General features: G+C 42.0%; 1 protein-coding gene across 1 annotated transcript in view; it reads left to right on the top strand.

Moving 5' to 3' along the window:
* Positions 1-12,379, top strand: part of LOC124556216 (monocarboxylate transporter 10) — a 459,031-nt gene that overhangs the window by 378,923 nt on the left and 67,729 nt on the right. Inside the window, exon 4 of the mRNA XM_047130204.1 lies at positions 5,687-5,827. Coding sequence (XP_046986160.1) covers positions 5,687-5,827 — 141 coding nt within the window. The remainder of the gene's footprint in view (positions 1-5,686; positions 5,828-12,379) is intronic.

Genomic DNA, 12,379 nt, shown 5'->3' with positions numbered 1-12,379 from the left:
TTTTTATTTAACTATAGGCTCTGTTATAGCCAGACTCCATATCATAAACTGATATTGGTTTTAAAAGACAGTGGAAGAATGCTGTGTCAGATATTAAATTGGACTGGTTTGACTTTAATTACTAGAACACATCTAAGTGTTGTTGTAGCTTTTAGATTTATATTATTTATTTCAGGGTTGATGACAGTCATGTTCTGGAGAGTTGGTTTTGATGCAGTTTTAGTACCAGATGCCAACTAATACCAACATCTGAACAGGAGACAACCGTTGCCTATGTCCAGTAGGAGAGCAGTTGAAATCCATATGCTGTCATCTGCATTTAGATTTTTTATGCTTTTTCAAAATCAGATTAGTTGAATAATGGGGCTTTTGAATATTAGCTAATTCTTTCTTCAATCCACCTGTGGTTTAGCAAGTTTTCTGTCTACAGGGTGTCCAAAAATTCCTGTTAAAAACTTCTAGAACTTATACAGGGGAGAGAGTACATAATATTTTGAACGGGAACCCATGTCCGGAAACATAGCATTTCCAGTCTGTGGTGGTTTCAGTTCAGATGTTTAACCAATCCACTTCTATCAGAAGAACTGAATTAGGTGTGACACAGTACAACTCTAAGGTAACAATTCGAAAGGAACCATAACAAATCATCCACTGTACTGATGCATTGCAACAGTGCCTTGATGTGCCAACCACCAATGTTGTTACAGACATTGTACCTACAAAGCATGTTCTGGTACACACTCTTCATCCCACCTGATGTCTCTTGTATTTCTAGTACTCATGTCAGCAGATCTTCCTGTGTTTCTACAGGAGTCTCATAAATTAAAGTTATGTGACAACAGGTGAGCGTCTGACACAGTACACATCATGCTGTCTACGCTATTGCATACCAGATCAAGCAACTCTAAGACTTTTCTCTTTCACTTGGCAGATGTGGATGCATTACACATCTTTCTTCAAACCACTGCAGAATGAAAACAGTATGTTTCCAGACATAGGTTCCTATCCAAAAATTATATACTCACTTCCCTCTACAAGTCCTAGAAGTTTCTAATGGGAATTTCTGAACACCATGTATGTTGACCTCAATTCTACTTTCCTTCCACATTTACATCAATAGCAAATAGTGTGGTGTCACCGCCAGACACCACACTTGCTAGGTCGTAGTTTTAAATCGGCCGCGGTCCATTAGTACATGTCGGACCCGCGTGTCACCACTGTGTGATCGCAGACCGAGCGCCACCACAAGGCAGGTCTCGAGATACGGAATAGCACTCGCCCCAGTTGTACGGACGACGTAGCTAGCGACTATACTGACGAAGCCTCGCTCCTTTGCCGAGCCGATAGTTAGAATAGCCTTCAGCTAAGTCAATGGCTATGACCTAGCAAGGCGCCATTAGTAACATTGCATGTATCTAAAGAGTCTCACTTGTATCGCCACAATCTCCAGATGTACCAAAAGGATGGATTAAAGTTAAGTATTCCAGAAGCTACGTACTTTTCTTTGTAGCATTCATTACGTACATTGTGTCTAGGCTGTCTTGTCTAGACACAACAAATAGTATCACAGACTCTGCAACTGGAAGCATTTTTTGGCATGATAGTGGGGACTAAAACTTTTCATTTTGTTGTATGACTTTTTAGTCCCAGCATATGGCACCTAATAATATTTTTTGTAGTACCACATTGACTATTTATGTATCATTATAACGTGTATTAATGTTTCATCTCCCCAGTTTAAAGGCCTAAAAGCTTTCATTAGAAATGCTGGGAATAGTTTCATGGCTATAAAATCTCCTTCCTAAATTTTCTGCCCTCCTCATAAGCACTGATGGAACCTGTGACACTGATTTATAGATTTTTCACTTAAGCAATATAAGTAGGATTAAAACCTTGTCTCTCAGCTGGTGTCTTCCAATGGTTATTCTGTCCTTGGAATAAAAAAAAAAAATTAGGATATTTTCGCATTTTAACATGTTTATGTGTAATCTGGGACATCAAACAAAGTGTGTATGTTTCTAGAATTTATATAATAAAGTATGCTTAGCTAGTAAAGCTAGTAAAACATTTAAATAGCATTTTCTTGCACTTTTGTGTTTAAGAAATCATTCACACATTGGGTCATACAAACATACGATCGTTTGAACATCGCTGTGACACCGTGTATGGAGGACATAGTAATAGGCATCCCTGCCATAAAAAAGCAACTGAGGGTTTAAAATAAGTAAGTTGTCAGGTACAGATAGACTCCCAATTTGGTTTTACAGGAAGAAATCTATGGCATAGACCCTTTATTTAATTTTCATTTATCAAAAATCTCTTGCTCAGCACAAAGTCCTAAGGGAATGGGAAAAAGTGTAGGTGACTCCTGTTTGCAAAAAAGATGAAAGACCAGACCCACAAAATTACAGTCTAATATCTTCAATGCTGGTTTGTTGTAGAATTCTTTAACATATTCTGGGCCTGAATATAATAAATTTCCTTGAGATGGAAAAGCTTCTGTCCACAAATCAGCACAGATTTAGAAAGCATCACTTGTGCAAAACTCAGCTTGCCCTTCACTCACATGATATCCTGTGATGGATAAAGGGCCACAGGCACTTTCCATATTCATAGAAGGCTTTTGACACTGTGCCCAACTGCAGACTGTTAAGAAAGGTCAAAGCATACGGAATAGCTTCCCAGATATGTGAGTGACTAGAAGACTTCTTATGTAATAGAATCCAGTACATTGTCCTCAATGACAAGTGTTTGTCAGAGAAAGGATATCATCAGGAGTACTCTGGGGAAGCGTGGTAGGACTGCTCATATTCTCTATATAATGTACTGTATATAGAGAGTAAGAGCAGTCTTCAATTATTTAATGGACAGGGTGAGCAACAACCTGTGGCTGTTTGCTTATGATCCTGCGGTACAGAGGAAGGTGTCATTCTTGAGTGACTATAGAAATGACTTAGACAAAATTTATATTTGGTATGATGAATGAAAGCTTGATCTAAGTGAAGAGAAGTGTAAGTTAATGCAGATAAGTAGGAAAAACAATATTATAATATTCAAATACTGCACTAGTAGTTGCTGCTTGACACAGTCATTTCAATTAAATATCTAGCTATAACTTTTCAAAGCAATGTGAAATGGAATGATCACATTAAGATGGTAATAGGGAAAACAAATGGCCAACTTTTGTTTATTAGAAGAATTTTATGAAACTGTGGTTCATCTGAAAAGGAGAGCACATATAGAATACTAGTGCAACCCATCCTTGAGTACAGCTAGAGTGTTTGAGATCACCAGCAGGTCAGATTAAAGGAAAACATTGAAGCAATTCAGAGGCAGACTGCTAGATTTGTTACCAGTAGGTTCGAGAGTGTTACATAGATGCTTCATGAACTCAATTGGGAATCCCTTGAGAGAAGATGACATTATTTTCATGAAACACTGTTGGGAATATATAGAGAACCAGCATCTGGACTTGACTGCAGAATGTTTCTACTGTTGCCAATGTACATTTTGTGTAAGGACCATGAATTTAAGATAAGATAAGAGAACTTAGTTCTCATATGGAGGCATATAGACAATAATTTTTCCCTGGCTCTGTTTGTGAGGAGAGCACGGAAGGAAATTACTAGTTGTAGTACACAGTACCACCTGCCATGCACCATGGGATGGCTTGCGGAGTATGTATGTGGATGTTGATGTAGATGAAAAACTCTTGCGTTTCCAGCTGAATGGCAGTGTTGAGAATACTTTAACTTTTCAATGAGTGTCACAATCATTATCTTCAGGCAAAGTGTGACTTCATAGATGGTGATTATGACACATGTCAAAACATCACAGTATCTCAAACCAGCCTCCTGGCTGGAAACCTGAGAGCTTTTCATCAGTAGTGTATACCGGTATGGCTGATCTGAGTACATTTTTCCATACAAGGGACATATCATCTGCTGGCCCATCCCCTTCCCCCCTTACTTTTATCCACATACATGAAATACTAGATGGTGCCTTCATGTCTCTCCCCCCAGCATTCATATACTTGCCTCTTATTAGTTTTTGCCTTTAATTGTGATACAGCTAGTATACAGATTTTGCACTTGTGTGCCTCTGGCTCATCTTGGCACCTTAAGAGCCACTTCTGTTGTTTGGGCCTTAGACTTCCTGTAATCCAGGAAAGTCTACATTCATTTGTGATTTCATACTGTTCATGAAGTATTGTGTTTTTACATCACACTATGTGGTATGATATAACAATTTCAGCATATTGTGTCATGTTGTTTATATTAAAGAATTTATAATATTTGTAACATAGAATCCATTTTGCTATTAGTACTGTTTTTGAATATATTCTTGTACTGAGCTAGCACTTGGGGTGTTTTTAAACAAAGGCAGGACCATAATTTTTCTAGGTGTTGTGAATTTATGTCAAATTAGCATATGACAAATCTTTCATGTATGTATACCCATTCTTCACATTGAGGTGATACATTGATTTTGTTAAGGAATACCTACGTGGATTTTCCATAACTAAGCTGCTGCCTGCTACAGATGTATAATCTACAGACTGTGATATATTATTAATCTTTTTAATATACTGTCTGCACAATTATTGTTCGTCAATTTCAGAAAAGCATCAAATACTGGCAACCTTTTTCTGTAATTTAAATATAGTTTTTGAATCAGTGAAATTAACCCTCTGTAGAATATCATAAGTTAGTTGGGAAAGGAAGAAGTTATGGTACAAATTAAGCATGCACTGGCAGTGTCTTATTGAGCTGCCTCTCAGTTTACGATGTAGATAGGTCATACTTGAGAGCATGGTACATAGATTATCAGTGTGAACATTGCAGTTGAATCTCTCATAAAAGCCAATAAATTAACTGATGCAGTGTCTTGTTTGAAAATATTCAAATGTAATGTCTTCATTTTTGTTGCTCGTGCATCCTGAATCAATGTTCAGTATCTGAAAGATAACATTGGATGTGGTCCTAGATACACTATATGCAGTTCATGTGAGTCACTCATTTGAAAACTGATTATGTTTCTGCATTAACCTTTATCAAACTACCTTGGAAAATATAACATAATTATCTTTGCTGTGTCTGTGGTGGATTTTATTCTAAAGGATTATGTAAAATCATTCGTGTATGAAATTATAGTGGAAATTTTAGAGGAACTGATTGGTAAAGTCACAATTGCCGGTTGCATTACAGAACAGACAACATGGATTTCTGAAAGTGTGTGGCAAAATTGTATTTACTACTGTAGTGCATGCACTGAGGCTATCAGTCATCACTTTTAACAGTTTCTGTAAGATTAAGTCATTGTTGTAAACTGTAAGTTGTTCATGTTAATAGAAAACTGGATATTTATCTCCTACCTTTGGTTCCTTACCACAATGTTCTCAGTTTATGGTTCACTAAAATGTTTATACTTTTGATCCTAAGGATTAGGAATACTATGTATTATCTGGCCTTTCCTTATTATTAAGTTTTAACAGCATTATGATTATGCTTTTAAATTTGGGGCACACTATGTTTTCAGTTTCTAAACCATAGCAACAGAAATAAATGTAGCTTTATTTTTGGCGTATAATTGGCACTTTGACTTGATGAAACTGTGAGAATATGTAATATCCATGTATTAAGTTACATATCTATGTATATATACATAGTTTCTTTACTTATTTCAGCTGAAATTTGTGCAAGACTCTTTCCCTCAAGAAGATGGAAAGCTCTTGATAATGTGTCTTGGAGCTACTTCTGGATTAGGCAGATTAATTTTTGGAAAGATTGCAGACATTCCAAAAGTCAATCGAATATTTCTACAACAAGTAAGTATAAGGATAAAAAGTACAAATAGCTTCCATACAGTAATTAGTTTTTCATAACAATGACCGGTATCTATCAATGAATTTATAGCTGTTACATTAACTTCTACAACTTTTCTTTTTTGTCATGTCAAGAAATCATAACCACTTCATTGGCTCATGGGTGTCATGTCGGATAATGATATGGAAGCTGCACATTATTTCAAGAAGACAGCTACTTGTCATCTTTAGGTGCTTACTGACATGTTGGCTTTTTTGTTGTTTCTTTTTATTGTGTGAGTGGTGTGGGGGTGGAGGTGTGTGTAGAGCCTTATCACCTTTTGTAATTTTGCTGCCTTTGTGTTAGGTAAGGGAGAGGTTTCAGACTTTATTTATTGCTCTTTATTTGCAGGTGTTGAGCATACAAAGGGGTCCTTTTGTCTGTAGGGATGGTGGACACACTTTAATTTAATTTAATTTTATTACTTGTTTAATAACTTTTTATTGTGATTTATACTTGAATGGAGGTTATTTAGTGTCTTGCAGGTGCAACTCCATCGTCTGCCAGGGTGGATTATGTCACTTTATACTGGTGCCATCATTGGGGAAGGATTGTGCCTACTGTTGCTAATTGATGCATGGTGTCACATAGTGAGACGATCTTGTCAAACAGCTTTTGGGCCTTTTCCTACACTTTCTGGCGCAGGTATTTTTTATGTAGTGCACCATGGAGTTCCTTTGTCCTTACCCTCCAGTATTCTCTGAATGTCCATTGGAGACATTTGTTTTCTATGACTTGGAGCTCCTTGAAATGGGTGTCACATGTTGTGCCCCATGAAGTCACTCCATAGAGCAGCATGGGCTTGGTATAGTCTCATCTTTGTGGCAACATTCAGATCCTTACTCCTGAAGAAGGGATTGCGAGGTCTCCACTTTCTTAGTTTGGGTTTCTTCTTTTCTGGGATGTGATGGGTGAAGTGTAGTTTCCTGTCCAGGTAAATGCCTAGCTAATGTACCACAGGTGACTGAAGAACAAGTTGGTTTCTGATGTGTAGCATTGTATGGATGATCAGTAGGCATTTTGTGAAACTAATGGCCACTGTTTTATCCAGCTGATGGTGATCTTGTGTAGTTGTGCCCATCGCTCCATGAGATCCAGTTGTCATTACAACCTCACAATGCCTTGATCTAATTTTCTGTCTCTTGTTAAAAATGCAGTATTGTTAGAATAGGGGCCAACTGACACATGTGGAACTGTAGGTATCTCATTGATATAGATGTTGAAAAGTGCTAGCGAGATTATAGATCCCTGTGGAATACCAGCATGGATTGGTTTCTCGACAGCATTTTTGTCATCAATGCACAGCTACACTTTCCTGTCTTGAACGAAGTTACCAAATAGTTTTACATACCAATCGTTTACGGTGGTGCTTTGGTTCAGATTGACAATTAGGTTTTGAGGTCCAAGAACACTCCAGTTGTGGAATATCGTGTATTAAAGGTGCCTTGTATGGTTTCGGTAATTTGGAGGAGTTGAAGTTCGATGAAGAGTTTACTTTGGAATCCAAACGGTTCTGGTCGGATCACGTTCTCCAGTATCATAGTGTCTTGTAGTCTTTTGAGTAATACCGATTCTAGGCACTTCCCCAGCGTTGGTAGAAGATTGATAGGCCAATAATTGTTCAAAAGGGAGAGATCCTTCCTGGGTGGTAGCATTGGCACCACCCCCACCATCCTCCGTGCCTCTGGGAGGTATCCATGGTGAAGATATGTGTTAAAAATTCTTGTGGTTAGGACCAGCGGGTTCCTTGGAAGATGTTTTAATTCTTCATTGGTGTCCCAGCGAGTTGTTGGCCGTTTTATGGATGAGTTCTTAAATTTCCGCTGGAGTGGCAAACTGTGGTCAGAAATGTCTTGGTGCATTCTGGAAGATTATAAGGGCTGTCCAGATCTTGTCCTCATAGCATAGGACTTCCATCATCTTGTGCCGGTCGAGGTGGAGTTGTCATCCGCTGCTGATATGCGTCGGCATACTGTTCCATTTATGTCAGTGGGTCGTATATCAGGCCGTCTGAACAATGTACTGCTCTTTTTGGTGGTTTTTGGTGACACAGGTCCTTCATCACTTGCCACTCGTCATGCGTTCGTACCAAGAAGTCAGACATCTTGGCTTCCCAGACTTCCTGACGCCATTCTGTGACATATTTATGGAGTTCCCTGTTCAGCTGGTACATCTGTCTTCTATCTTCTATTCCTAAAGTGAAGCCAACGACTCCAGAAATACTTCCGTTATGTTTTGATGGCTTGAAGACGTGGGAGAAACGCCTCAAAGTTGAAATGTGGTTAAGAAACTCATGTTGTTGACTGGCGTTTCGTGCTTTGGATTTTGGCTATTAACATCTTTACCGCTGTGTTGATAATGACCCTTGATGAGACGTCTTGTGCTGGCTAACTTTGTTGTCCAGAAAACACTGAACATGTGGCTGGTCGGTCTGCATTGTGTTAAGTGGCCGCAGTAGGATATGTGTCCTCTCAGTATTCGTATTACTGGCTTGTGATCTGACGATAAGTAATTATCAACCGGAGTTGGAGGTTGACGTTGAAATTATTGAGAACCGCTATATCAAGGACGTCTGATTGCTGGTGGATAAAAGGGGGCACTCTTGTGGGGTCTGTCGGAACGATCACAGTAATGTTTAGGTCCTCTTCTAGACCGAATAATTGCTGACCCTTTGGATTCGTTTTTCTCGCGTTCCAAGCAGTGTGCTTGCTGTTGAGATCGCCTGCCAGCAGTACCCGTCGAAACGATCGAAGAGTCATGTAGGTCTTCAGCTAATAAGTGTCTGTTTGGACCAAGATATGCAGTAACACACATGATGTTTCCTCTGGCTGCTGTGATGGTAGCTCCGAATTATCGTACCCATGGAAGTTGTTTCTGGTGATGACGTATTTCTTTCTTGACTAAGATGGCGGTCCTACCTCCTCTTTTACTGGCCCGATCGGTATGGTACACATGCATGATCCGTATGCAGAACTGTGTTGGCTTCTTTAGACACGTCTCTGAAACGAGCGCGTCAGTCCTGTGGCTTGTCAGGAAGTCCGTTAGTTCTGTCTTCTTTGTGTTGATACAATTCGCGTTTCGTATGTAGATCTTGAGGTGCATTGTAGGGCGTCTGTGGTCCATTCTAGGGCGAAATGAATGATTTCATAAGTTTGTCTACTAGTGAAAGAATGAAAGAACGTTGTTCAGTTTTTGATATAGTGAGGTCAGTAACGAGACGATACACACGATGGCTGGTGTGATGGGGTCCTTGGCGAACGTCGCTGGTTCTCCAGTGGGTAATAAAAGACGTGGGTCCATCACGTCGCTGTAAGTCCTTGAATGTTGTCGTCGCGTATCATACAGAGATGTTGTTGCTGGATGTTGTGTTGCTCTTCCTGCTTGGCTTTTTTTGAAGACAAAGGTCTTTTGCCATGGTGGCTGATTGGCTGGCTTCACTTTATACATCCTCACAATCGCTCGGTATGTTTCGCACCCGTGGTAGGTTGCAGGATGATCCTTTCCGCAGTTGGCGCATGTAGGTTTCTCCGTTTTTGGTACTTGGCCGCTCGCCGATTTATGATGGCCGCCACATCGGACACATCTCGGTGCGAGGCAGCAGTAATTGGCTGTGTGTTCCCACTGTCGGCATAGTTTGAACTGGACTGGACCGTCCTTGGACTTGTAGCTTTCTACACGCACTCTCGTGTGGAGGAGACATTTCTCTCTTGTGGCACTTCCTGTACATCGATGACGTTGTAGCATTTTTCTCGTAGTACTTTGAGCACTTCTTTCTCAGGAATCTGTTCTGCTAGGCGTTTAATGACGACTTTGAGCTCTTTATCTTCCGGAGGTTGGTGAGTAAAAAAATGGATGTTGTGGTTGGCGAAAAAGTACATAGCCTTTTGCTGGTGTGTGAACGTGTCGAAATGGTATTTTAATCAGTACCACTGATAAATGACATTCAGACCACGGTCGAGAAGCGAGCTAAGAGCCTTGGTGAGTTCAAGGTAACCCTGTGTCTGGTAAATGGTCACCAGTGGTACCATGGGTGGTTTGAGGTGGTTAGTTTCTCGTCTTTTAGTCGCTGCTGGCCCTTAAGGTTCTTTGGACCCTCTGGGTGGTGCCTCTGGTAGCGCAATCGCTTGATATCTGTTGGTCATCACTATTTCGTCAGTGCGTCGTTTGCGTGGGTTGTATAGTTCTTCTGCACTCTTCCTGTGGTGCCTCTTACACTGGACGGTGGTAAAGTCGTCCTCTTCTTCCCGGAAGCATGTACCATCGTCGTAAGAAAACCGTTGGTACATCTCTACTTATTCTGTTGTGAGTGATTGGCAATTGTCATCAGGGAACGGTTCCTCATCCAGCTGCCCTTGTAAGGAGCTAATGGGTGGCACAGAATATGGTTTCGAAGTGGAGCTGTGCAGTTTCCTTCGGCGGATGGCACCGAGGCCACTTCTATCCTCTGTCGTGGAGTCCATTCTGCTGTCGTTTTCGGGTTGTGTCGTGTTGTCTTCCACCTCGTGGAGGCTTAAATCGACGAAGCTGCGGCTAGCAGCTGACCTGTCTACTCGTCCGCGTCGGTCGCAGGTTGTTTCTCTGGTATTGTTATTATGTTGCTGATGAGAACTATCGCCGGCCGGTGTGGCCGAGCGGTTCTAGACGCTTCAGTCTGGAACCACACGACCACTACGGGCGCAGGTTCAAATCCTGCTACGGGCTTGGATGTGTGTGATGTCGTTAGGTTAGTTAGGTTTAAGTAGTTCTAAGTTCTAGGGGACTGATGACCTCAGATGTTAAGTCCCATAGTGCTCAGAGCCATTTGAACCATTTTGAACTATCCTTAAGACACCACTGGTGGCCATAGGTGAGTGTATTGTTGGCCTCTCAAAGACCATAGTCGTTGCTGGGGTTACCACATTCGATGGTCTTTCGTCCTCTGCTCTGGTAGTCGTAAGGGGAGGGGCCAAATAGGCAGACGGTGCGGCAAGCCGAGCCGACCTGCGATCTACAGACTCCTGCGTGACCGAGGCAGCTGCCTCAGCTGCTCGCGTTCAGCTGTCTTCCATCTGCGGCATTGCGAAATCGACGTCTGTGACAAGGTGCTGTTTTTTTTCCTTTATTGTGATTTCATGCCCCTGCCCTACACGGGCAGGGGAGGGCTGGCAGCGGCACAAGCCGCAGCTCTTCAGCCAAGTGGAATTACAAAAAAAAAAAAATGAAAATTTGTACATAAGTAGGGGTGGAAAAAGGGGAATATAAGAACACAGTAAACGGAGACAATGGAAGTTAATATATACACTAACATAGGGACGTTTCCTGGGCACAGTTAAAAAAGTCGACATAAAGTTAAAATAACACAGTTGGCGATTTTGTTGCACTTAAAATACACTGGAGTCACACACATAAGTTAAATGTCGGCCGCAGTATAAAAACACATAGAGCGAGAGACACTTAAAAAACCACTGTAAGTGACGGTGCACACACGAAGAATAAAAACTACTGGTAGGGACCTGCCGAGGGGCGGGAGGCCTGAGAGGAAGGAAAAAGAAGGGAGAGGAAGGTGCAGTGAGGGGGGGGGGGGGGGCTGGAGAGGGTGGAAAGAAAAGAAAAAAAGGGGGCGGCGGCGCACCAAGAGGCATGAAGAGGGAAGGTAGGTCAGGAGGGAGTGCAGAAACACAGAAGAAGGGCATGGGAAAGGGGGCGCGTAGGAGGCAGGAAAACCATTCACAGAAGGGAAGAGGAAGGGAGAGGGAGTCCTGAGGAGGAGGAGGGGGAAAGGGGGGGTGAGATTTGGTAGGAAGGGTAGATATCAGGGCAAAGCTCATCATCTGGGAGAGGTAGGTGATGGAAGCTGTGTTGGGAAAGGAGGTGGAGGGTGTGGAGATGGAGAGAGGATGGGACACAACGGTAAAGGCACGGCAATGGGCTAGGGATGGAGAGCAAGGGAACACCAGGGGGTGGGGGGGGGGGGATCGAGTTGGCGGACGATCTACAGAGTGTGGATGTGTTCGAGGAAAAGAAGAAGATGGGGGTAGGAGATGAGGTCCTTGAGGATTCGCATGGAGGATGGATGGTGGATACGGAAGGCGAGGCAGTGTGCATGATGTTCTAGGAGTTGGAGGGCTTTACAGAATCTGGGAAGGGAGGAAATCCAAGTGATGCTGACATAACAAAGGGTGGGGTGGATCAAGGATTTGTAGGTATGAAGGCTGGTGGAAGGGGGCAGTCCCTATGTCCGGCTAGAGAGGAATTTCAGGAGGTGGAGTCTATTGTGAGCTTTGTGTTGGATCATAAGGAGATGGGGAATCCAGGAGAGGTGATGAATGAGGGTGAGGCCAAGATATTTCCGGGTAGGAATGATGTGGATAGGACGACCATACATGGTGAAGTAAAAATCGTGCAGCTGGAAGGAGTGGGTGATAGAACCTATGATGACTGCCTGGGTCTTGGAGGGGTTGATGTGAAGGAGCCACTGGTTGCACCAAGTGGTGAACTGTTAAGGGTGGGTTTGAAGGGTATGTTGGGATCGTTGA

Source organism: Schistocerca americana, chromosome X, assembly GCF_021461395.2.
Source record: "Schistocerca americana isolate TAMUIC-IGC-003095 chromosome X, iqSchAmer2.1, whole genome shotgun sequence".
NCBI lineage: Eukaryota > Metazoa > Arthropoda > Insecta > Orthoptera > Acrididae > Schistocerca > Schistocerca americana.
Note: the sequence above shows the minus strand (reverse complement) of the source record. Positions and strands in the feature narration are given on the sequence as shown.